Raw genomic sequence first — 25,156 nt, forward strand, 5'->3', positions numbered from 1 at the left:
TATCCCCGGTATCCCTGCTGGAACAGGGAAAGATAGATGGCAACTGGAGGAAGAATTCCCGCCCTCCTGCCCTGGTCTGGGGCTCTCCGTGTGGCCTGGGGTGTCCGGTGCTGGGTGGGGATGGGAATGGGATGAGGAGCAGGGACTGGGATGGGGATGAGGAAGAGGATGAGGAGCAGAGATGGGGAGTGGGACGAGGGTGTGAGAATGGGAAGCAGGGATGGTAGTGAGGAATGGGGCGCGGGTGAGAATGGGGAGCAGGGCGGGGAATGAAGAGCAGGAAGCGGAGGCAGGGCTGGGAATAGAGAGTGGGATAGGATGCGGCTCAGGCTGTGGAGCAGGAGCCGGAGCACCGGGCACTCCCGGGCTTTAGGACCCGGCGGGACGAGGCGGCGCCGGTGCCGGTCCCGCCCCGGTCCCATTGTCTGGGCGCGGGGGCGGAGGGACGGGAGGCACAGGCGGAGCGACGGGAGGCACCGGCGGCACCGGCACCGGCGGCATCGGCGGACGGACCGGCCATGGCCCCGGCGCCCCGGCTGGCGCTGCTGGCCGCCGCCCTGCTCTGCGCCCCGGGTAAGTGGGAACAGCACCGGGAACGGCATCGGGAACGGCAGCTGGCGCCGGCACCGACCTCGCTCTGCGCCCCTCCCGCCGTCCTGCCGGGATCCGCTCCCGTGTGGTCCCGCAATCCCGGGCGATTCTTCCCTTTCCCCACGTTCGGGGTCTCTCCGTTCCGCCGGGATCCCGGGAGCCGGGGCGACCTCGCCCCCTCCTCCTTCTTCCTCGCGTTCCCCGGGATCTACGTCCCCCATTCCGCGGGGATCCGCGCCGCCGCCACCGCCGGGGATCCCGAGGGGGTCACCCGGGGAACGTGGGATCCCCTGGGATCGCGAGGGGGGAATCTCCTCCCAATCCCTATGGGAACTCGCCGCCCGAGGGACTCCCCTTTGCCTCGGATCCCGGGATCTGCCTCGCCTCTTCCCGCACACCTGATCGCCCGGGTGGGATCAATTCCCCGCCGTGAGGAAGCCCTGCCCGGGCATCCAGGTGGGATCTGCTCCCTGTGATGAGGCATCCCTTCGATCAGGGCACCGTGAGCCTGGATCCCACCCTGCAGGACGTGGTTCCAACCCTCTCCCTATTGGAGAATGCGTTCTCGCAGGGAACAGCCGGGACTGGGGAAACCGAGTGGACCCCAGTCCCGATGCAGGAATGGGATAATCCCTGGATGGGATAACCCTGGGATAGGGCAGTGGTGACCTCAGAATGCGGTGGCCCAGGCAAGGGGTCACCCTGCGTGCTGCCACAAAGGTGGGCACAAAGACCCCCCACTTGCCCCTGCTTGGCACCCCATTCCCACTGTATCCCTGCGGGATGTGACACGTCCTTGTCCTTGCAGTGAGGGGTGACGGGGAGCCCCCGGATCCCGTCTTCCTGCCAGTGGAGCTGGAGGTCCTTGGGGTGTCTGAGTCCTACCGGCTGCAGAGGGTGGATCAGGACGTGGCCCCCAACTCTTCCCTGCACACCCGCTTCGAGACGTTCCTGCTGCTTCGTCCTGGATCCCAGCCCCTCGTCCAGGCCACCTACCCCCCATTCAGCATCCGCCAGGTAACTGGGACTCCTGTCCCCTGGGTCACCCCACGGTGGGTGTCCCAGCCCCCACTACCATCCCGGTGTCCTTACAGGAGGTGTCCATGGAGAGCCCCCCCGGCTCAGCAGCTTGGGCCGTCCGTGCCGTGTCCCTGGAGAGCTCTGTGTCCCATGCTGAGCCTGTGGCCCGTGTCCTCTTCCATCTGCACGGGCCTGACTGGATGCCTGGGAAGCGGGATCATGCTGGGACCCAGGATTATCCCAAGGACTGGGAGCACCCTGGGGCCTGGGATCACCCTGGGGATCATGACCCCAGGGACCAGGACCACCCTGAGCAGCGGGGCCACCGTGGGGTCCGGGATCACCCCAAAGACCGGCACCACCCTGGGATCCACAATCACCCCAAGAACTGGGACCACCCCAAGGACCGGGACCACCATGAGCAGCAGGACCATCCTGGGAACTGGGATCCTCCGAGGGATTGGGATCGCTCCAGAGTTCGGGATCTCCCCTGTGTCACCCTCCACGCTCACCACCGAGGGCGGGTGGCCCGGGGGACATGTCGCCTGCAGGTCAGTGCCACCCTGGGGACCCTGGGGACCCACAGCTCGCCCCCAGCCTAATCCCAGGACTCCCTCTCCGCTGCAGGCCCCACTGGGTGTGTGCGTGGTGGAGCTGGAGATCCCTCCACGCTGGTTCTCCCTGGGCTCCCTCCATTCCCACCGGAGCCGCCGGCGGGATTCCAGCCCCTTGGAGCCTCTGGAGCGGCCAGAACCGGCTGAGCTGCGCTACAGCGTGGGAGAGTGTGGGGGCCAGGAGCAGGAGGCTCCCAGATTCCTGGGAATGCTGGAGCTGCGGGCAGGAGAGCCAGAGCGGCGGCAGGAGGTGCGGCTGGACGAGAAGGTGCTGCTGCGTGTCCCCAATGTCCCCCTGCGGCCCGGGCAGCGCTTCACGGCCACCATCGCCCTGCGCCACAACTTCACTGCCGACAGCCTGACCCTGAGGTGAGAGCAGGGACGATGGGGACACCAGGACAGTGTGGGACACTGTGTGGCTGTGAGTGACACGGTGTGACAGTTAGTGACACTGTGTAACAGACAGTCTGTGACATTGTGCGGCAATTTGTGGCAGCATGTGACAACATTTGACACTGTGCGCACTGAGTGACATTGTGTGACAATGTGACTGACACCGTGACGCCATCTGACAGGAATCTGATCCTGTGTGACATTGTGTGACTGTGAGTGACACTGTGTGACACTGAGTGATACCTGTGCACTGAGTGACATTGTGTCACCATGTGACTGACACTGTGTGACGCCACCTGACAGGGATCTGATACTGTGTGACACTGTGTGACTGTGACTGACACTGTGTGACATTTTGTGATATTGTGCGACACCATCTGGTACCATTCTGGCAGCGAGTGACGCTGTGTGACATTGTGTGGCAGTGAGTGACACCCTGTGATCGTGAGTGACACCGTGGGACGCTGTCTGACACCATCTGACATTGTGTAACATTATGTGACACCGCTTAACACTGTATGACACTGTGTGAAATTCTGGGGCGTTGTATGACAGTGTGTGACACCTTTTGACACCACGTGACACTGTGTGTCGCCGCAGGATCAAGGCCAAGAAGGGGCTGCAGGTGGTCTCTGCCCATCCCACAATTCCCAGCAGCTGGAGCGTGCACCTGGAGCGTTCCCGCAGTCCCAAGCACTCCACAGCCGTGGTGACGTGCCGGCGGCTTGGGGACACCCCTGCTGTCCCTGACGCCTCCAGGTAGGAAATATCCCAATGCCCCCATCCCGGTGGGAACCACGGGTTGTTCCACCCTGATCCCAGTGTGGTGCCGCAGGGTGTCCGAGCCGGCCGCGTTCCTGCACCTGGATGTGGCGGTGGAAAACGGGACGGGGGGCCTGGCGCCGGCACGGCCCCTCACATGGCAGGTGGAGTATCCTGGCCAAGATCCCGAGGCGCAGAAGGACAAACTGGTCTGGGAGATCCAGGTGTCAGAGAGGGACGTCCGTGCTCTCGTCCCGCTGGTGCAGGTGGGTGTCCCCAGCCCATTCCAGCCCCCCGTCCTGTGGGAAGCGTCCCCTTACCTCACTGTGCTTGCAGGAGCTGGAGATCCTGAACACGGCACCGCTGACCGGGATCCCCCGCGTTGTCCCGGTGAAACTGGTGGCTGTGGAAGCAGGGGGTGGAGTGTCCGAGCTCACAGATCCTGTAGGATGCGAATCCGCTGACAAGCAGGTGCTGCAGGTGAGTCCTGCTATCCCCTCGCTATCCCGCCTCACCCTGGGAGATTCCAACGGGATTCCATGTGCCCTTGCAGGTGTCGGACTCCTGTGACATGGTGTTCGTGGGGGGCAAGGAGAGCCGAGGGGCGCGGGGGGCCCGTGTGGATTTCTGGGTGCGCCGGCTGCGGGCGGAGCTGAGCTTCTCCGTCTGGGCTCCGCTGCTCCCGCTCCGCGTCCAGCTGGGAGATCCCATCCTGGAGCAGCTCCGAGGCTGGAGACTGCCCGAGGGGCCTGACAGGTGAGGCCTACAGAATGGCATGGTGGGAAGAGGGGGAGACGGGAATGGGGCTGAGACCTGCCACGTGGGGATGCATCACTGAGCCCCCGACACACTCCTGTGTCCCGGGATCCTCGTCACCTTGTCCCGGAATCCCTGTCACCCTGTCCTAGAATCCCTGTTCCCCTGGCCCTGGGGAGCCCCTTGGCACCCTGTCCTGAGACTCTGGTCACCCTGTCCCTGTCCCCAGCGCCGTGGTGGAGTCCGAGGACCCCGCGGAGGAGCCGGAGCGGCGGGTGCGGGGCTGCCGGCCGCAGTTCCAGCGCACGGGGCTCCGTGTCCTAGCACACTTTGTGGCCCACCCCCTGGATGGGGGCCGTCACCTGTCCTACCTGCCCGGCCCTGAGTGGCTCCTGGATGTCACCCACCTGGTGGCTGCCCGGACCCGTGTCCAGGACCCCCGCGTGGCCTCACTGGAAGCGGGGGCCGTCGTGGTGGGCCGGGAGCCTGGAGTCACCTCCGTCGAGGTAAACAGGAGTTGTGTGGGGGGAATTTGGGGGTGTGGGAAGGTTGCAGGGATGCAGCTGGGGGACTGCGAATTATCCCAGTGGGAGCTGGGAAGGATACATGGAGGGAGGGAACTGAGGGGCTGGAGGGGCTGGCACAGGATGGGAGGAGGAAACAGTGGCCATGAGGAATGTTGAGGGACTCACAAGCTGCTTCCAGGTGCACTCCCCGCTCTCCAACTCCATCCTGGGGGAGCAGACGCTGGTGGTTTCCGAAGAGAAGGTGACAGTGACAGAGCTCCACACCCAGGTGGTGGCTGGGCTCTCCTTATCCCTGCGGACACAGCCAGACCATCCTGGCATGGTCACCGCCACCGCCATGGGGACACCCACACTACGGGCCCTCAAGCAGGTGAGACGGGTGGGGGGGTCACCCCGGCCTCCCCGGTGCCCCCCAAACCTCTGCCATCCCACTTGTCGCCCCACCAGGAAGCGACACTATCCATCTGGTTGTCCTTCTCCGACCGCACGCTGGCCCCGCTGGAGCTCTACGGGTGGCACGACGTGGCCTTGACCGTGACGTCCCTCGACCGCTCCGTCGCCAGCGTCGGGGGGTCCCCCGGGGTCCCCGCCGCCCACCCGTGGGTGGTGGCGGAGGGGCCGGGCCAGGGGGCCCTGCTCCAGCTCAGCCTGCACCCCCCGGATCCGTGCCGGCGCGGCAGGCACCGCGCGGCCGCCCTGGCCACCGGCACGGCCTGGCTCCAGGTGGGGATCCCGTCTCCCGGGAGCCCCCGGCCCTTCCCGCGGGCCGAGGGCGCCATGTCCGGGGAGGCGGTGACCGTGGGACGGAGGGACCCCGCAGGCGTGGGGCCGGCAGCCACCAAGCTCCAGGGGTCCTCCTCGGAGGAGGATGAGGAGGAAGGCTACAGACGCAACCGTGCCGGCATGGAGGAGGAGGAGGAGGAAGAGGAGGAGGAGATGGTGAAGGCTCCGGAGCGGGTGACTGACCTGGAAATCGGGATGTACGTGCTCCTGGGAGTCTTCTGCCTTGCCATCTTCATCTTCCTCGTCAACTGCATCTTCTTCGTGCTCCGGTACCAGCAGAAGGAGCTGCCCGAGCCAGGCGGGGCCCCCTCAGCCCCACAGCCCCACAACTGGGTCTGGCTGGGCACCGACCAGGAGGAGCTGAGCCGGCAGCTGGACCGGCAGCAGCTGGACCGGCAGCAGCTGGATCGCCGGCAGCCGGAACCCCCGGCATCCCCGGGCCCTCCCTGTGGCTGCGGGGGTCCCCCGGGCTCCGGTGAGGACGGGGCTCCCCCTGGCTCTCCGGCCCCCGGAGCGCCGCCGCCCCGCAAGGAGGGATCGGCTCCGGGAGGCGGCCGCAGGAAGCGGGTGGAATTTGTCACCTTCGGCCCCCCCCCGCGTCCCCGAGGAGCCCCCCCCGGCCGCCCCCCACGTCCAGTCCATCCTGGTGGCCAGCGAGGATGACATCCGCTGGGTGTGCGAGGACATGGGGCTGCGGGATCCCGAGGAGCTCCGGAGCTACATGGAGAGGATCCGCGGCAGCTCCTGACCCCGAGGGGGCGACTCCCGGACACCCCCAATTCCCGGGCAAACCAGTAAGGGCCCGACCTCCTCCCCGTGCCGTGCTGGGGAGACACCGACCCCCCTTCCCAGCGGGATGTGCCGGGGACCACTGGTGGCCTCCTGGGACCACCCCGAGGTGCCCACAGAGGGTGAGGGGCGGGGGGTCTCCCAGCCCTGTCCTTACAGGGGCTGGGTCCCGGCGGCACCGAGGAGGAATTTGGGATGCTCTTACTGCTTTGGGTCTCATTGCGACATGGTGTTCATAGTAGTGATGATGATGGTGGTGATGATTCCTGTGGTCTGATCCCGGGGAGGATCCTGTATCCCCCCCACCTTCACCCCGGCCACGCATCTGTTTTGTACACATTTTTTATCGGGAACGCCCGGGAAGGGGCTGCCAGGGGCTGGTATTTATGGAAAATTTTTAATTCTGACGTTGTTACAAAAATAAAGTATTTAAAAAAATTTTGGATTCCCCTCCTTGCCATCTCTTATCCGGACACCGAGTCCCACCCTGCCCCCGTGGCAGTACCAGGCTCCCAGGAATGGGCACATGCCTTTGACCTTGGCTCCACATGGGAACTGGTCACGGGACTGGATCTAGGGCTGGGCCTGGCCACGGCCCAGCTGGGGTCACCTTGGGATAAGGGATCACCTTCCTCCCTCTCCTGCCATCCTCCTCCTCCAACTTTCCAACCCCAACCCTCCTCCCCATGGCCAGTCCCTGATATTCCCAAACGTCCCCTCAGCACCTCCCTTTAATTAAGGGGTGCCATGGAGATTGCCACTCCTTCAGCTTCACAGTAAGTCCCAGCAATCCCAAGATACCCTGGGGAATTCCCCACCCTGCTCCCAGCTTCCCCAAACTTCCCAAAATCCTGCTGAGATGGGGTGACTGGAGTCCTGCCCGCCCTCTTCCCAACATCCTGAATCCCCTGGTGTTCAGCTGGATCCCGGCCCTCACCCACGGTGCAGATCAAAATCTCCTGGAATCCCCCCCTTCCAAATGGAAATCCCAGACTTCCCCCTCACCTGATACTCCTGGAGAGTCCGGGGATGACCCTGCATGTGCTGGAAGAACCTCAGCATGTGGAGCTGCAGGTAACATTGACTCCAAAAACCAGGGAGAAGAGGGGCGCTCCTGCCTCTTCATCATCCCGCAGATGTCTCGCAGCTCGGGAGACCCTGAGTCCCCCCGTGCCACCACCCCAAATCCACGACCTGGAGGCACAAATGAGATGCAGATCACGATGGCTCTACCAGATCTGTGTCCCCCGGAGTGGGAGCACCAGATCCACGAGGCTCCCATGCCCCGGAGGGTCTCCAGGGTCCCCAAAACCCCGTTTCCTCCCCACCGGGACAGGATGGAGCCACCCCATCACCCTCCTCCACCCTGCAGCACTGAGTCGGCTTCCTGCCCTCCACCACACTCCCGGAGCCGCCGGAGTGCGGGGACACGGCCAAGCCATGTCCCCGAGCCGCTGAGAGAGGGACCCCTGAATCCCAGATCCCTGAATTCCATGGGGCTGCCCCGCTGACGGGATGGAGGAGCTCTGGCTGCTCTTGGTGGCTCTCGCTGCCGTGGCACCTGCACAAGGTACGTCACTGCCCCCACTCTGGTTGTTGCTGTCGCTCTCTGGGGACACTGGGGTGGTGGAGCCGCAGATTTGGGGGTTGGGAACCTGCCACCTCCCTGGGATGGGGAACACCGAGGGGCCTGCAGGGCCCCCAACAGGGGTGTCAGGGGTGGAGGATGCTGCCCCTCGACCCACTGAGATGGAGGGAAAGGGATCCTCTAAAAGGGTATCCCAGGGCTGGGGGGTTCTCCTGAGGGTTAAGGCCCCCTTGGAGCCCCCCAAAAGAACCCTGGGAACCCCTAAAAGAGGACCCTAATCCCCTAAAGGTGCTCTCGGAGCTATCTCACCTACAATCCCTTTGGGAATGGGGTGACGCTCAGGGCCTGAAGCCCATCCTGTCTCTCATGTACCCCCTGGATGGTTTTGGGACGTGATGCCACCTGTCCCCACCATCTTGGCAGGGTTTGGGATGGTTTGGCTGCCAAAATGTCTGCCAGGAGCTGCTTCAAGGCCTCCAGTCGAAAGGAAGATGGCTCCATCGCCCCATTTCCGCCCTTGCCACACCTCTGTCCCCACCTGGAGCAGCTCATTCCCATCTTCTCCCCTCATCCCTGACTTTTTCCTTGAACATTTTAACTCCAGCCCACACCCCACCAGCTCTGGTGTCTCTTCCCAGGATTCCCACACACGCAGCCCCCCGGATGCCTCAGTTCTGGGGCTGAATCCTTCCCCCTGGAGGAGCCGAATGGGGCATTTTTAGGGATAACTGGATCATCCACTCACCCATGGCTCTGAAATGGGTGTAGGCAGGTGGATACAGGCAGGTGCAGCCCCTCTGTGTCGGCAGGGATGAACCGGAAGGTGGGAACAACATGGATGCAGGATGACCTTCCAAATTTCAGCTCTTCGGCCTCTGAGTCGTGTCCCAGTATTCCCGTATTTCAGGCCAAATTCTCCTGGCAGATCTCACAGCAGGATTTAGCCCTGAGAAACATCCTGGAGCACACAGGGATTGACTTTTGGGATGCAACAGCTCTGTGACCACTTTGCCAGAGCTCAGAGGGGTTCCCACCGTGCCACTCACAGCTGGGAGAATCCTCTTGGTGGGTTTGGGATGTGCCCCTCCAGACCTGGAATCCTGGGGGCTCAGCCTCCCATCTCTCCGCCCTTTCTCCCCACAGTTCCCACAGAAACGACGGGACCTCCCACAACTCCGCCTGGGAACACCTCGGTGACACCGGGTGAGTGTGGGACGGTGAGGGACATCCTCATGCGCGCTTTTTGGGATTCTGGGACGACACCAGGTCACCCTTCCCGGTGCATCTCCCAGGTCCCGGAGCGCTCCGGCTGGCGGGCGGCCGGAGCCGCTGCGAGGGCCGGGTGGAGCTGGAGCAGGAGGGGACGTGGGGGACAGTGTGCGACGATGGCTGGGACATTCCCGACGCCGACGTCGTGTGCCGCCAGCTCCGGTGCGGCCACGCTGTGCGAGCCCACGGCAACGCCACCTTCGGCCGCGGGCACGGCCCCATCCTCCGGGATGAGGTGGGATGCCAGGGACACGAGCGGGACCTCTGGGAATGTCCGGCCGCTCTGGAGCACGACTGCAGCCACAAGGAGGACGCCGGCGTGGTTTGCTCAGGTGGGTTCGGAACATTCCGGAAGCCGGGGATGCGGATGGCGCGTCCTCAACCTGGCGCTCTTCCCGCAGAGCACCAGGAGTGGCGGCTCTCCGGAGGCCGGGATGGGTGCGCCGGCAGGGTGGAGGTGTTTTTCCGTGGCACTTGGAGCACGGTGTGTAACAGCACCTGGTACGAGATGGAGGCCACGGTGCTGTGCCGGACGCTGGGATGCGGGGATGCGCTCCAGCGGCCCTCCTTTGGACACACGCTTCCCGGGAAGATGGTGTACCTGTGCGGGAGCCTGCAGCCCTCGCTGGCACAGTGCCAATGGACCTTCAATAAATCCGCTCCCTGTTACCAATCCTGGGCCGCCGGGGTCATCTGCAACGGTACCGGATCCTTCCTGATGGGATTTGAGGTACGGCCTGGGTCAATGCCCTCTCCCAAGCATCCGATTTCTGTTCCCACCCTTTCCAGGCTCCCAGGGTTTGGAGATGCCAACGCCCACGGCTGAGGTGACACCTGGGAATGTCACTGTCCTGCATGGTGAGCGCTGTCCAAGCCCTCGGCCATTCCCTGGAACCAGGGTAAAATTCCCAGGAGGAAAGATTTATGTGGGATGAGCTGTGTCTCTTTTCTGTCCCAGCCAAGGAGGGGACCCCAACCTTGGGGACACCGCCAGCGAACAGTCTCCTCTTTGTCCTGTGCCTGGTGCTGGCAGCACTGCTCCTGCTCTCCGTGCTGGCCTTCACTGCCGCCCTGCTGAGGCTGAGGAAGAAGAGCGGTAAGGAATCCTGGATCCGGACACAAAATTAGGACACAATCCCCACTTTTGGGGCTCAGCTCAGCCACGGAGCGGGTGCATCCCCTTGTCCCCACAGCCATGTCCTCCTTGGGAACGTCCACACCAGTCCTGGTGACCCACAGCTCCCAGAGCCCCAGCGCACCCTCCGGGATCCCCAACGATTACAGGAAGGCTCCCACCAGCCTTCCCAAAGGATCAGGTGGGTCTGGCTGATCCCCCCCCCCCCAGGCGTGGTGTGTCCAGAGGTCCTGGCTGGTGGCAGGTGTCACATCCCCTTGTCATCCCCCAGACTGTCTGTTCACAGCCATTTCCAAGGATTCTGATTCCGACTCGGAATATTATGAGTTCAGCAGCAAGCCTCCCGTTGCCCTGTCCACCTTCTACAGTGAGCATCCCACTTCCTCTGGGATCCCTGACACCCTGTCACAGGATCCCTGTCACCCGGAATGTCCACACCCCTCTCCCCTTTCCACAGACTCCCTGCGCCACCATCCCAGGGAGGGTCTTCTCCCTCCGAGACCCAGCCAGGACAGGATGGAGCCATTCCCAGAGAACGGTGTGACACAAGGAGGTGGGGGCATCTATCCCATGGATGAAAGGGTGGCCAGCCCCTCTTCCAGTATCCCTGTTCCCACATTTGATGTCCTTGTTCCCACAGAGCCAGCCAGGCTGGGTCCCCCACTCCGCAGCTCCTGCAGCTCCTCCTCATCCTCATCCACGGAGCCCTACTGGAATGGCAGCATTCCCCTCCCTCCTCATGGCACCCAGTGGCACCCGGCAGCCACCAGCCATGGCCATGGCACAGGTGGGAACTGTGGGAGCAGGGATGGGGAGACCCCAAGGATGGGAACAGGGATGCAGAGACCACAGGGATGGGGAGGGAATGGTGGGGGGGGGTTCAGGGACCCCAGGGAGAGCAGCCGGGATGGGAGCAGGGACAGAGCAACCCCAAAGATGGGAACGGGGATGGGTTCAACCTCAATGAGGGAATGGGACCCCGTGGAGTGGGATCAGGGATGGAAAGCGCCAGTCAGTGACCCTGTTCCTCCCAGTTCCCCCAGCAGCGCCCACCCCAGTGCCCTCCCAGCCCTGGGTACCTGTGGCTCCAGCAGATCCCGATCCTGATGGCAGCTCCAGCACCTCCTCGGGGGAGTGGTACGAGAACGTGCAGGAGAAGGAGCCTCCTGGAGACCCCTCCTCACATCCTGGTGAGGATCCTGCGCTGGAGGTGGGGGACACAGGGAGTTCTGGGAATTCCCAAATCCTCCTGACGGACTGTTTCTGCAGGTGGGTCAGATCCATGCTGTCCCTCAGGGGAACATGTGGAGGATCCCGACTTTTCTGAAGGCAGCGACTACGACGACATCCAGGGCTCTGCCTACTGAGCCTGTCCCACTGCTCCAGAGGCCAAATCTCCTGGAATCCTCCGGCTATCTCCTCCAGAATCCCCCAGCCATCTCCTCTGCGCTGCCATTAAAATCTTTTCCCACCATGTCCCTTGTCCATAGGGGTGTCACCAGCCCCGGAGCGAGGAGGCTGGGCCACCAAGTGCTCCCACTTGTCCACCGAGTGACACAAAGATGGCCAAATATGCCTCTCCCAGCCCACGGGAGCAGGGGAGGGGGCAGCAGGGCCCTGATCCAGCTCCACAGCGCCAGGGGTGGAAGTTAAACCGCAGGAAGGGGGGGCATGGAAATCCCACGTGTCCCCCCAGGACTTCCCTACACCCTTTCTGACACAGTCCGCATCCCGGGAGCATGGTGTCCATAAATCCTGCCCAGGAAGGCTCCAGGGATGCTGGAAAGGAAGTGACTGAGGTGCCACCCCAAACCCAGTGGATGGTGCCCTGTGGGGGTGGGATACAGCCCCCGAAGCCCTTCAGCATCTCCCAATCCACCCATATCCCAGCAGGAACATGGAGCCAAGCAGCTCCTGGAGCCGAGCACCATCTCAGCTTTGGGATTTGGGGGTGCTCCCGCCTGGGAGGGGGCACAGTACCCACCCATCACCCCGGGATTGGGACCCTGTGCCCCCCTACCCCGCTTCCCACCGCCCATCCCAAGCCGGCTGCTCCCGCCCCAGCCCTGCTGCCGGATTTCTGTCTCCCCGGGGAGGAGGTCGGGGTTCAGCCGCGCCCCAAGTGGAAAATGTGGGGCCCCCCCACATCCTCCAGCTGTTTGCCGAGCGAGAGGCCCCGCACAAAGGAGCCGCAACAACGGAGGAAATCCCAAAATAGCAGCAAAACCCCGACAAAGGGCACGGGGCGAGGCGAGGCTGAGAGCAGAGCGGGCACAGAGGGTGCCCCGGCTCCGGGTGTGCCGGGAGGGAGGAGATGGTGTTGGGATCGCTGCGCCTGTGGCATGGACAGGCCTGGGGCATTGATGAACTGGGGAGGGTCCTGATGCTCTGGGGATGGGGGGTCCCAAAATCCAGGGGGAATCAACGTCCTGGGTGGGATCCCAATGTCCAGAGGGGTAGCAGTGTCCTGAGGGTGCTGGCTCCTGGGAGGGAGCTAATTCCTTAGGAATAACAAAGCCCTGGAAGGTACCAAAGCCCTGGAAGGCACCAATTCCCTGGAGATACCAACAGCCTGGGGACACCTGGGGACACCGGTGCCCTTGGAGAGTGACAAACCAGCCCCATGGCCACCTAGGCAAGGTGTCACCCCCATCCCCACACTGCCACATCACTGCCAACCCTTCCTCCAAGCTGCTCCCGCCCAGAAAATTCCCCTTTTCCCCATCATTATGATCCCAGCAGCGAGCCGACAGCTGACAAGCCCCTTCCCGCTTGCTCCAAAGGCAGCTCCTGCTTTTTAAAAGGCTCCTCACGGCAAGCAGCCTTGTCAGCACTTCCCAGCGCCCCCCAAACTCCCCCCGGGAAGGGATTCCAATCATCTCGAGCTGCCACGGCAAGCTTAGGATGCTGAGCTGACTTGCAGCGCCCGAGGCAAAGCGGATGCTCAATCCGAGCCCAATATCCCTGGGATCTCACGGCCTCCAGAGCCAGTCACGGCTCTGGGGGAAAGGCTGGACCCCAGGCACTCCGTATCCATGGGGGTCACACACACCTGGATAACAGGGATCTTTCCTAGAGGCACAGTGTCCTGGGATGTTTGAGGTGAATCCCAAATTTCGGGTTGATTTCGGGGGATAGCAGCTTGCAGACCTTCCACCGAGTCCTGTGGGAGTAGGCCTGGGATTGCACCCCTTTTCCAGGGAATTTTCAAAGCCAGAGTGGGTGGGAGGCAGCTCCAGGACACCCACGTAGGATATTCCAACAGGGCCTGCTCCCATCAGGATCAGCAGAAGCCCTGGGATAACTGGGATGGGGACAAGTGATGGCTACAGGGATCTGAGATCCTGCTCCAGGGCCGGGGACTGGAGCATCCATGGACGGTGGAGCAGGACGGGACGGGAAGCTCCATCCCTCTCTCTTGCCAGCAGGAATACCATGGAGTCAATGGAAAACAGCTGCCTCATTAGCATGCCTGACCTGGATTCAGAGCAATTAATTAGGGCACAATCAATTAATGCCTCTGCCCTGCCTGAGTCCAGCACTGCTGGTGCCCCATGTGCCCTTTGCAGGGGTGTAAGTATCCCTGGAATGCCAGAACTTGGGATGTGCCTGGAAAAAACCTTCCCTCATCCCGTTCCTGGGGGTAATCACGGGGTTTCAGGATGAGCATCAACTCCTCTGCAACCTTGGAGGGCTCGGGGACCCCCAAATCTCCCTCGACACTTGATATATTCCCTACCTCCCTTTCCCAGAGCTGTGGATATCCCAGGATTCGGCGGGGGCTGAACCCTACAAGTTTCTTACCCCTTTTCTCTTGTGCTTGGTGGGGACCCGGGGAGGCAACAGAGCCTTCAAACGGGCCCAGAGGTGACGTCAAAAAACCACAGAGGGAGGAAAAACAGCCGGTTCCTGCCCGGGCCCCCTCCCTCGCCTGCTCCGGGCCGGGCAGCGGAGGTGCCGGAGCCTCCGGAGCCTCCCGTGGCCCCATCCCACCACTGGAGCCCATGGCAACCCAGCTGCCCATCCTGTGCCTCCTGCTGGGAATGTGGGGTGAGTATCAGGCGCCCCACCCTCGGCGTGCTGCTCAAATCTCGTGGCAGAACCTCCCCATCCCGGTTTTCCCGCTCCGGGCGGGATTGGCGCCTCGAGTGAGCCCCAGTTTGCGGCTCGAGGTGGGAAGCATCCTGATGACCCCCCCCAAACCCTCACCTGGGGGGTCCCAATGGTGCTGGGGGCAGCCGGGTGTCCCCCCATTCCCATTCCCTGCCAGCTCCCACCCTTCCCTCCGTCCTCATGGCACCGTTCCAGAGCATTCCACCCAAGAGCAGCGCTAATTAGCGGTAATTTGCAGGGCCCTCATCTTTTCTCAGCCCTAAAAGTCCCCCAGCAGATAGATGAGGTGGCAATGAATCACCTTTCTCCCCTAAAAAGCCCCAGTTTTCCCACAAAATCCCCTTTTTACTCCAAAATAACCATCGGTGGGCCAAGCTGCAGAGCTGCTGTCCCAAACTGAGGGTCCCCAGGGCGGGATGTGGGACTGACCCCTCCATTTCCACTCTTTCTCTCAGCCATCCCTGACCGTGGAGGAGCCAAATGGAGCCCTGGAGGTGAGAACTTGGGGAGCAGCCCTTTGGGAATGCCGCCACAGCTCCCTGAACATGGTGGGCACTGGAGTTGCATCACCCGGAAGCGGCGCTGTGGGATCCCAGCTCAAGCCCCCACATTCCTTCGACCCCTCCACGCTCCCAGTTCCTTGTGCTGCTTCCCAAGACCCCCACCAAGGGCTTTTCCATCGTTCCCAGGGTGAAAACCCGCTGGGAAGGGAAGGGAAGCCCCGAATGATGGTGTTTTCCCGGTGTTTTCCCACAGAACCCAACCTGAGACTCACCAGAGGCGGCTGCCGCTGTGCTGGGATACTGGAGGTGAACTGGGAAAACCAATGGAGACAGATTTGCCAGGGGAGCGTGAGTGAGGATGACCTGGATCAGATCTGCCAGCGGCTGGAGTGCGGCCCCCTGGCCTCTGAGTCCTTGGAGCTCATCATTCCCGCTGGGAAAAGGCCACACAGTCCGGCCATGAGGTGCCGGCGGCCACTGAACCTGTCTGAATGCCGCTGGCAGCTGGAAAACTGCACGGATCACGTCATAGTTGCCTGCACAGGTGAGCCTGGACCCCCAGCCCAGCCACCTCAATCCCTAGGGATCATCCACGCTCACGTGGCCCCTCTTTTCTCATTCCAGAGCCAGTGAAAACCACTCCCAAGCCCCCGCCGGCACCCCCGGCCACCACCCCGGAGCCCACGGGTAAGCACCTCACCCTGAGGAGTGTGTAGCCTCAAATTTGGGAGTTTTCCCACAAAATAATGGAAAAATCCCAATCAATAACCTCTTCCACCACCGCTTCCTCTCCAGGACCACCCAGGCTGCGGCTGGTGGACGGGAATTTCAGCTGCTCCGGCTTCCTGGAGCTGCACAAGCAGGGGGTCTGGGGGGCTGTGGCCAGTAACCCACACATCCAGCCAGATGTGGTCACCCTCATCTGCCAGGAATTGCGCTGTGGCACTGCTGGGAACAGCCACGGAGAGCCAGACCCAGGGATCCACCTGCCGGTGCGGTGGGAGGTGGTGGATTCCTGTGGGAGCCATTCCCTGCTGGACTGTTTCAACAGGACCAGCTCCCAGGGGAAAATGCCTGCCTTCATCACCTGCTCAGGTGAGAATGATCCTGGAGCATCCATGATTTCCTGCTCCAGTGGGATAGCCGGGGGGGATTTTGGGGCCAGAGCAGGGAGCCAGCCCATCGCAGCCTGCCCCATGGGCCCCATCCACCCACTCCCGCTCTTCCTCTCCGGGGTGCGAAGGCAAAACAGGAAATCTCAGTTCCCGGCAGCGCCAAGAGCGGCAGTTCCGAGGAGGATGAGCCGGGGAGGGAGAGCGGCCATGGCAGCATCCCAAATTCCAACCGGCAGGGACCAGGCTGTGGGCATCCTGCTGTGGGCAGCTCCCTGAGCACCTTCCATGCCTCGGGCATGTCCCTGCTTTTCTGTGACCCTCTTCCCTGCTACAGGCATCTCCCTGCCAGAGCATCTTTCCTTTGCCATGAGCATCTCCCAGCCGCAGACTTCTCCCTGTCCTTTTCCATGAGCATTTCCCTGGAAATCAGATCGCTGCCAGCTCCGTGGCACGGAAAGCCAAGCCATGAATCTCAGAGCAGGCTCCTTATGGGTCCTGCCATCTGCCCCAGCATGGAATCCCGTGGGATTTGTGAGCTTAAATGGGCTGTGGCAGCTGGCAGAGCCAGCTTCCATGCTGCATTTCCCATGGGAAGAGTTCAAAGCTCCTCCATGCCTGGCTCTGGTTTGGCTCAGTCCCTGTGGCAAGAGGGTAGATGCCAGAAGCATCCCTGTGCCAGAGGCTGGTGCTGGGAGAAGGAGGAGCATGTGCCAGTGGTATCCCTGTGGATCTCATCCCTGTCTGCCTGTGGGTCTGACTCCTCTCTCCCTGTGGATCTGGCTCTTCTTCCCACAGGTCTGACCCACCTCCATGGATCTGACTCCCTTCTCCTTGTGGCTCTGACCCCACTCCATGGATCTGACCCTTGTCTTCCCATGGGTCTGATCTCCCTCTCCCTATGGATCTGCTCCCTCTCCTTGGGGCTATCACCCCTCGCCATGGGTCTGACCCCTCCCTATGGATCTGCTCCCTCTCCTTGGGGATATCACCCCTCGCCATGGGTCTGACCCCTCCCTGTGGATCCAAGCCCTCTCCCTATGGATCTGCTCCTCTCTCCTTGGGGATATCACCCCTCGCCATGGGTCTGACCCCTCCCTGTGGATCCAAGCCGTCTCCCTATGGATCTGCTCCTCTCTCCCACAGACTCCCAGCCGCGGGCCCTGCGGAGGCTGGCCGCCGGCCCCACTCCGTGCCAAGGGGACATCCAGGTATTCCACGCGGGACAGTGGTGGGATCTGTGTGACTCTGGAGCAGTGCAGCGGCACGAGCGCGGCCGGCAGATCTGCCGGGAGCTGGGCTGCGGGAATCTCACTTCCAGCACGGGAATCCGGGAGTCTCCCACCACGGGAGTCACCTGTGGGGTTGGTCCCCTGCACCTCTGCCAGCCCAAGCTTGGGGATATCCGGAGCTGCCCCAGGACCAGAGTTGTGTGTAAGCCACGTGGGGTGCTGGGAGCTGGAATTCCCACACCTGTGGAACAGGCAGGGACAGGGGGGACCAAATCCACGTGGGATTTGGGCTCCTGGGGGCGTGATGGATATTCACATCCCGGCACCAATCTCCAGCTGGGTACATCCGGTCACATCCGTGCTCTTCCCAGGCCAGGACTCCAAGCCAGTTCCCACTGGAGTATCTGCTGGAACCGTCGTGAGCATCTGCCTGGCCCTGCTGCTTTTCCTCATCCTTTTCCTGATCTGTGGCCCTCCTGCCTACCGGAAGCTGATGAAGAGAAGTAGGGGACAACCTTGGGATCCTCATCCTTCTTTTCCTCCTTCTCCCGCTCCACCATCCCGAAGCGTCGGCTCAGGGCTGGCAGCTCCATGGATGCTTCCCTAAACTCCTTGAGGGGGGAGATTTGGCTGCTCAGCCCGCCAGATCCCCCTGTCCCATTGTCCCCAAGCCTGTCCCACACGGAGCGTGGGAGTGGGAAGAGGGATTAAGCTCCAAGCTGACACAAAGGAGCAGGTGGAGGATCCTGGGGGGGATTATTCGGGATGACATATGGGGCTGGCGGGGGGGAAGCAGCTGGAGGAAGGATTGGGAAGATCCTTGGAGACACAATTCCCCCTCTCTTTCAGTCTCCAAGAAGAAGCAGCGCCAGTGGATCGGCCCCACAGGACTCAACCAGACGGGTGAGGAGCAGCTCCCTGGGGAGCTGGGAATGGGATTCGGAGTTCCTGGGGATTGATTTGGGGTCTGGGCAGGGCTGTTCCCCCCTGGATCCTGGCACAAGAGCCCTGGATCTCACTTCTTTAGGGGATGTAGCTTATCCAGGAGACGCGGGCCTGGAGCAGGGACCAGTTTTACCCAGGGTAGGTTTGTTCCCTCCAAGCTGCTGCTCCAACCCCTATATCCCAATCCCACTGTCTTTTCCAGTGTCTTTCCACCGCTCCAGCAGGGCGCCGAGGCCTCGGGGACAGGGAGGGGACAACGACTACGCTCAGGCCCCCCAAAAGAGCTCCCAGCTCTCTGCTTACCCAGGTAAATGCTGGGAGCAGCTTCTTCCCATTCCTTTTCCGTGGATGTGCATCCAGTGAGCTGTATCCATGTCCTCCACAGCTCTGGAGGCAGCGTGCCGGCGTTCCAACCCTCCGGATAACTCCTCAGACAGCGACTACGACCTGCACTCTGCCCGCAGGGTGTGACTCCCCTCCTCCCAAAGGAGCTGATCCCACCTCCCACCTCAGCTTCGGGGGCATCCCGGCATTCCAGCCTCCTTCCAGGAGCACTTCCCAGCCTCCTCGTGGCAGAAAAGGAGGTTTTCTGGGGCATTTTAAAAGCTATTTATAGGAATTTAAGAGGCAGAGGGGTGCAAGGAGCCCTTTGGAATAGTGGAATCACCAGCTTCTCCAAACCAGGATAAAGAGTTGGGATGATGGATAAAGGATAGGGATGCAAGGGTGAGAATACTGGGAACGAGTCCCAGGTATTTAACAACCAACTGTAATAAAATTGGGGTTTTGTACTAATTACACCTCGTCCTCCTCCTTCCATTATCCCAGTGTGATTCCAAAGTCCCAGACAGGAGGGAAAAGTGGGACAGGGAAACACCTTTCTCCCTGGTTTTTATCCCAGGGATAAACCCAAGAAACGCAGGAATTGAAGCAGGCTTGAAGGTGGCCCTGGGAGGGGGTGGAAGATTTCGGTGATGGGATCCAAAGGAAGTGGGATGCCAGGAAGGGCTGAAGGGATCAATCCTTACCCGGATGTTCCGTTGTTCCCCAAAGTACCCACAGCCATGACTCCAGAGTGCAATTAATTCATCCAGTTTTATTACTCTAATTAATCCCAGGGATGGAATTGCTTCCATCATCAATTCCTCATCCTAGTCCATTAGTAATCGTTCCTTATAAATAACTTAAAGAGATACAGGCAGGATTTGAAGGATAAAGTGCTGAGCAAAGCAAATCCCATTTCCATCGTTTGTCATTCCCTCCATTTCCAAGTGTTTCCTGAGAAGGGGGATGTGAGGAGCCCGAAAAAACACACAGGAGGTCGGGAATACTGGAGGCTGCCCAGGCCCGGGTGGGAATTACCAACTCCCACTGACAGCTCTGGAATGGCTTGGGTGGAAAGGGATCTTAGGGATCAGCCACTTCCAATCCCTTTCCGCTAGCCCTGGTTGCTCCAAGCCCGGTCCAGCCTGGCCTCGGACGTTTCCAGGGATGGAGCAGCCATGACTTCCCTGGGACACCCATTCCAGGGTCTCACCACCATCACAGGGATGCATTTCTTCCCAAAATCCCGTCTAAACCCACCCTTTGAGTGTATGAAGCCATTTTTCCGTAACTCCAAGTCGTTGTCCAAGTCTTTGTCCAGCTCTTTTGGAGCCCCTCTAGGCACTGGAAGGTGCTCCAAGGTTCCCCTGAAGGTTTCTCATCTCTGTATTTCTGCTGGTCTGGCTCTGCCTCTCACTCCGACCTCTGGAGCCGTGACTTATCCCGTGCAATTCCTTTGTACCAACGGATCCAGGAGCAACACTCTGGGACCCCTCCTCTTCCTCAGTCCCCAAAAAAAGGAGGAATCAGCACAGGATGCTCCTCAGAAGTCCTGGATTAGTATCCAGGCCAGGTAGGACGCTGAGGGTTCGGAGGTGAGGGGTATCCAAAGGGTGGGGGAGGCCCGGGATAGGGAGCCTGCGTTGGGATCGGGAAATTCGGGAGAGGGGGCTGAGTGGGATACGGACACTGCGGTCTCCCTGCTCCGGGTGGGACGTAGGGAGAGTATCCTGGTCTGGCAGGGGGAGGAGAGGGATGGGGAGCAGGATAGGGCAAGGGCTGTGGCGGGCCCCGGGATGGAGACCAGGAAAACCCCGCCGAGGTGGATTTGGGGTATCCCGGCGCAGAGTCAGCAGCGGAAGCCGCCGGATATCCAGGAGCTGGAGGAAGTGGGTACGGAAAGGAGGGCTGGGAGCTGGGCTGGGAGGAAGCCACGTGCCCCACAGTGACCGGAGATCCCGGGAAAGGGGCAGGAGGAAGTGCTCCCTGGGCAGTGGGGCCAGGCGGAAGGCTCGGAGCCGGGCTGTAGGGCAGAGGGAAGGCGGCAGATCCCGATGGGAAGGGTTTTGGTGGGTCCGTGGGAACGTGAGGAGGAGGAGGAGGAGGAGGAAGTGGACGCTGAGAGTCCCTGGTGTGCTCCTGGGATCCCTCCGACTTCCTCACGATCTCCTGCAGCTTCTCCACTCGGACCCGGCGCAGGTGGAACAACTTCCTCATCCCGGAAAACTGCTCCAGGAACGTCTCCAGGGGCACGTCGCCCTCCAGGAATTTCTCAGCCATTTTCTGGAAGAGAGGAGCAGCTTTGGGCTCATCCCTGCACCCCCCTGCTCCAGCCCTGCATCCCTTTGCTCTTCTTCCCTAATTCTAATTCAGGTCTCTCTCAGCCACATCCCAAGGAGCAGCATCCACACACAAACAAGGGTGGATCCGGTTCTTTGGAGAAAACCCAGCAGACTCCAAAAATATCCATGATTTTAGGAACCGGGTTTAATTGCAAGTCTTTGAGGATGAATCACTGGAATTCCCAATGGATTGAAGCCCTAAACTCACCTCAGATTCCTCTTCAATCTTCTGGCTTTCCACCTGGAGGAGATCCAGCAAAGTCTGAGGCTGCAGCGCTGCTGAGAATTTCTCTGGGAAAACCAAGGGGGGAGGAAAAAAACCAAGGAAAAATCACTATCACAGAACAGAAAACAGGGAAAAACCAGCAAAGAGCCCACAGGAACGGGCTTGGGAACTGCTGACGGAAGGAGGGAAATCCAAGAGGAGTAACATCCTTGATCTCTCTGGCTGCTGGAAAAAAGAGGGATTATCGGTTTTCCAGGAAGCAGAATCCCTCTTGGGGAAAGACCCCAGTGCTCACCTAGCTTTTCCTTCTGCTCCCTGCACCTCCCAGCCAGCTCCTGCAGCTCCTGGTATTTCTTGGAGAGGTCACTGCGTCCCGTCTCCAGCGGCACCTGGAATTTCAGGTTCTGCTCGGCCAAGCTCCGGTTGGCAGCCAGAGCCATCTCCCTTTCCAGCTGGAGCTCCTGAACCTGTGGAATTCAGGATGGTGAGTGAGCGTGGGAAGGGGACAAGGACACCCCAGAGCCACCTCCCGGCACAAACCTCCTGAGATTCCAAAGCCAAGCGCTCAATCTCCTGGGAATCATCCTGCAGCTCCCGGAGCTCCTCCACTGTCCGGTTCCTCAGTGCATCCATCCTCCCAGATTCCTGGGACATGGAAAAAGAGGCAAATCAATTCCCAGATGCAACTGGGAATAGGTTTCCACTGAAATCCAGGCTTGTTAAAGTCCTTGGAGCAGCTGTGCCAAGTTCCATAAACAGAGCGGGAAAAACAACATTTCCACTAACTCCTGCTTGGAAAAAGACCTTTTCCCCCCCCTTTCCCAAGCCTATTTGGATGGAATTCTGGGTGTTCCAGGGTGTTTTGTCAAGGAAAAATCCACCTACAGCCCCAGCTCACAAATTCCAGTGGATGTCTGCATCCCATCCCAGAGTCCTCCTCATTCCAGACTCCATCCCATCCCAGGTTCCCATCCCACCAAGAAAACCGGGATCTGACCATATCCCACCTACCCACAGGGTTGGGAAGCACCTCAGGGATCATCTAACTCCACCTTCCTGCCGTGGAATCTGGTGATATAACAAGATCAGGGAAAATATGGACTTCCTGCACCATACCCATGATTTATCCCAAGTATTCCCAGCTGTCTGATACGTTTAGCAAGTATCCCGTGTCTGGTGTAAATTCCATGAGGTGGGATGGAATACCGTGGGAATGTCCTAGAAACCAAGGCAACACCACACACCTGCGCTGTCCTGTTCGCTCCCAGCTCTTCTACCTCTCATCCAGGTGGAACATCCCAAGGATATCACGCCGAGAACGCCACAACAGCCACGCTGAGGCTCAGGGTTGCCCAATCCACGATCCAGATAAACCTGTCCGAGGGAAAAACTGGGAATTAAGTCCCGCGCTGCAGGTGTCGGGCAGAAATCACCTGGCTTGGGTTTTTTAAAGGGGGATATTACCTAAGTTTCATGGAGTTTAAGAGATAAAAGCAGGAATGGTGGGAGTGGACTCTGGAAAGCGGAAAGCTTGGGGTGGACTCTGGGAATAATCCGCAGGCGCTCAGGAAGGTGGACGCTAAGGGCTGCCCACTTTCGGGGCTTCAGCGAGCACCGTGGCGGGAGCGGCGCCTTTATCCCCGTTATCCCGCTGTTACTCCCGTTATTCCCATTCCCGGCCCTCTCCCGGACTCACCAAAGCGCCACCGGGACCCTCTGCCCGTCGCCGCTTCCGGCTTCCGGTAGAAACCGGAAGTGGGCGGGGCCACTACGGCCGGGTGGGAGGAGCGCCCGTCCCCCCCCGGGCGTGAAGGGGCGTGGTTCCTCCCAGAGCCGCCATGTTGAGGGGGGAGGGAGCACGGATCAATTTAATGGAATTTTTTAATCAGTGATCGCTCTTTAGTTACCCGCGGGGCTCTCCCCGAGCTGTAGCTGCTCTAGGAATTATATCCTTCGTGTCTCTGGGGTGCAAGGGGCTCCGGGAGAGCTGGAGAGGGGGTTTGGAGAAAGGCTTGGAGCGACAGGGAAAGGGGGAAAGGCTCCGCATGGACAAAGGGCGAGTTTAAGTTGGAAATTGGGAATAAATCCTTCCCTGTGAGGGTGGCTAAGCAAGATGCACACAGAAGCTGCAGTTGCCCTATACCTGGAAGCGTCCAAGGCCAGGTTGGAATTGGTTTAGGAAGCACATACAGACCTCAGCAATATCCCAAAAAAATCATAAAAGGTCGGGTTCTTCCAGCTGGATCCGAGAGATCAAAGCAAATTCCTCTGGAATACCGGGTTACCTCCTCCTCACGTGACGCAGAAATATTCCAGAGAAAGCTCCAGTCTCATCACCCACTCCACAAATCCAACTTTTCCAAAGCACATTTGGAAAACGCTCCACTTTTCCACCTGTAACTCCGCATTCCCAAAACCCAAGCAAAGACGAGGCCAGGGAAGAGCTCCATGGTTTCTGCTCCTTCAGGAGCCTTCGGAAGTCTGGGCAAGGTCACCCAGATCTTTTGGGATCTGGGAAAGGCACCTCTGATCCCGTCACCTGAGAGCTGTTGTGTAACAAATGGGAGTCATATGATCCCAAATAATTCTGGGTAAATCAAGGACAACTTGTTTCCAGCGTGGCTGATAACCTGATAACCGGGTCAATCCCCCAGTGCCATGGGAAAGAAAAGAGACTTGACTTTCCAAAGGGGAGAGAAAAAAAAAAAACCCAAACAAATCTGGCCTTTGTTTGGAGCAGTTTCCGCAGACCTGGAAAAGCTGGAAAATGTTTAATTAAGATTTGATGTTAAAACATAAGGTTTGAGGAGAGGGCAAATTGTCTTTGAATTTTCATGGAAGAAATGTAAAAATACTAATTTAAAAGTGTTATCCGGAAATAAATTTGGGGTGAGCAGGTGGTTTTGGAAGGGTATTCCCATTAGCTGCTTATTAACAACCTTAATTCCCACAAAAGATGGTTCCACGTGGTTTGTTTTTTTTTTTCCCCTTGGATGGTGTCCTAATCCCAGCCAAAGCCACCCACAGCAGGTAGGAAAAGGTGACCTGAGCACCCAGAGGTCCTGTTCTGCAGAATTCCATTCCCACAAGGATCAGCCAACATCCCTGGGCTTCCTTGATAAGTTAATTAAATATTTTTAATCCAGTCCCGGAAATTTGACACCTCGGGAGCGTCAGATTTCTGTCCTTTCATCTGACAGCTCCGATAAAGCACCCGGGTGATAAAAGCTTTTAGGGAAGGGACAAGAAAAACTGGGAACTGGGCCTGGAAAAGTTGACTTCATTAATCCATTTCCAAGTAAAGCTCTGTCTCCACAAGGGGATTTTTTTGGGAGCCTGCAGAGATAAAATTAAGGAAGTTTTGTCAGAACAAGTTTTGATGTCCCAAACAGCCTGAAAATCCCCGCTTGATCCAGAGGGCAATTCCCATGGAAGTTAAATTCATCTCAAGGTGTGTTTCCGCATCAAAAAGACGCTAAAAATCTGATTTTTCCCTGTAAAGGCCTAAATTTTGGGAGGGGTTTATTGCCTGGGAATTCTCACCCAGCCCCGGCTGCATCAGCCAGGAGGAAAAGCTTCCAAGATCCATCTTTCCAGCTGGGGGCTTTTGGGATCTCCGCATGCTGTGGTGCCCTCTGGTGCCAAGGAAAGCTGTGGCACGGAGGCCACCTGCTCCCAGCCAATGAGGTCCCAGCACCGGGATGGATCATTCCAGGATCCAGCATCTCGTGCACTCCATTTCCCCACCAAGGTTGGGAAAATCCAGGATTTCTCTCTTAGGAAGCCATTTCCTGCCCTTAAAGGAGTTCTTTTTCCATCCTCCTAGATTTTATTCTGGGTTTAATTAGTGCTAAAGAGCAATTCCCATTTTGTTCCCAGTCCTGAATTCCACAGCTTCTTCCTTTTGTGGATATCATCCATCCAAAAAAATCCATCCGTGTTGGGTCCATTGTTCTGCTTTGATGGGATTTACCAGCAGCACAATAAGCTTGTCCTAAAACTTCCCATAATTGGGCAAATGGGTTTTTTTTCCACTGAAAAAACAGGAATCCTAATCCCTGGGGATGGCAGTTCTGGGAATTCAATGGATAAATAGCTCTGGAGAAACTTCATATTTTTGTTTTCTATACTA

The 25,156-nt window shown here is 59.7% G+C and overlaps 3 protein-coding genes across 4 annotated transcripts; 2 read left to right on the forward strand and 1 right to left on the reverse strand.

The window, feature by feature from the left end:
- Positions 1-439: 439 nt before the first annotated feature.
- Positions 440-6,665, forward strand: TMEM132A (transmembrane protein 132A). The gene is given in 12 exon segments (XM_066320397.1): positions 440-573; positions 1,400-1,608; positions 1,686-2,162; positions 2,239-2,594; positions 3,219-3,377; positions 3,454-3,646; positions 3,717-3,860; positions 3,934-4,136; positions 4,366-4,642; positions 4,842-5,033; positions 5,111-6,030; positions 6,032-6,665. Coding segments are annotated over 12 exon segments (3,348 nt in total). The 5' UTR covers positions 440-518; the 3' UTR covers positions 6,195-6,665.
- Positions 6,666-7,655: 990 nt separating this feature from the next.
- Positions 7,656-18,927, forward strand: LOC136362033 (deleted in malignant brain tumors 1 protein-like). The gene is made up of 19 exons (XM_066320290.1): positions 7,656-7,805; positions 8,967-9,026; positions 9,116-9,793; positions 9,882-9,950; positions 10,051-10,188; positions 10,286-10,408; positions 10,499-10,765; positions 10,868-11,014; positions 11,262-11,496; positions 14,093-14,277; positions 14,796-14,834; positions 15,097-15,387; positions 15,468-15,530; positions 15,639-15,938; positions 17,102-17,389; positions 17,559-17,690; positions 18,037-18,090; positions 18,335-18,439; positions 18,518-18,927. Exons 1-19 carry the CDS (start codon positions 7,751-7,753, stop codon positions 18,601-18,603), a joined length of 3,315 nt encoding a protein of 1,104 aa, XP_066176387.1. The 5' UTR covers positions 7,656-7,750; the 3' UTR covers positions 18,604-18,927.
- A 281-nt stretch (positions 18,928-19,208) lies between these two features.
- Positions 19,209-22,770, reverse strand: VPS37C (VPS37C subunit of ESCRT-I). 2 transcript variants are annotated; one of them, XM_066320398.1, is made up of 6 exons: positions 22,721-22,770; positions 22,269-22,398; positions 21,565-21,669; positions 21,320-21,491; positions 21,007-21,089; positions 19,209-20,739 (listed from the first exon to the last, which is right to left on the reverse strand). In XM_066320398.1, exons 3-6 carry the CDS (start codon positions 21,655-21,657, stop codon positions 20,014-20,016), a joined length of 1,074 nt encoding a protein of 357 aa, XP_066176495.1. In that variant the 5' UTR covers positions 21,658-21,669; positions 22,269-22,398; positions 22,721-22,770; the 3' UTR covers positions 19,209-20,013. The 2 variants fall into 2 exon arrangements, with proteins under 2 accessions (XP_066176495.1, XP_066176496.1); XM_066320399.1 differs by lacking the exon at positions 22,721-22,770 and adding an exon at positions 22,489-22,706.
- Positions 22,771-25,156: the final 2,386 nt, after the last annotated feature.

This window comes from Sylvia atricapilla, chromosome 6, assembly GCF_009819655.1.
Source record: "Sylvia atricapilla isolate bSylAtr1 chromosome 6, bSylAtr1.pri, whole genome shotgun sequence".
Lineage (NCBI taxonomy): Eukaryota > Metazoa > Chordata > Aves > Passeriformes > Sylviidae > Sylvia > Sylvia atricapilla.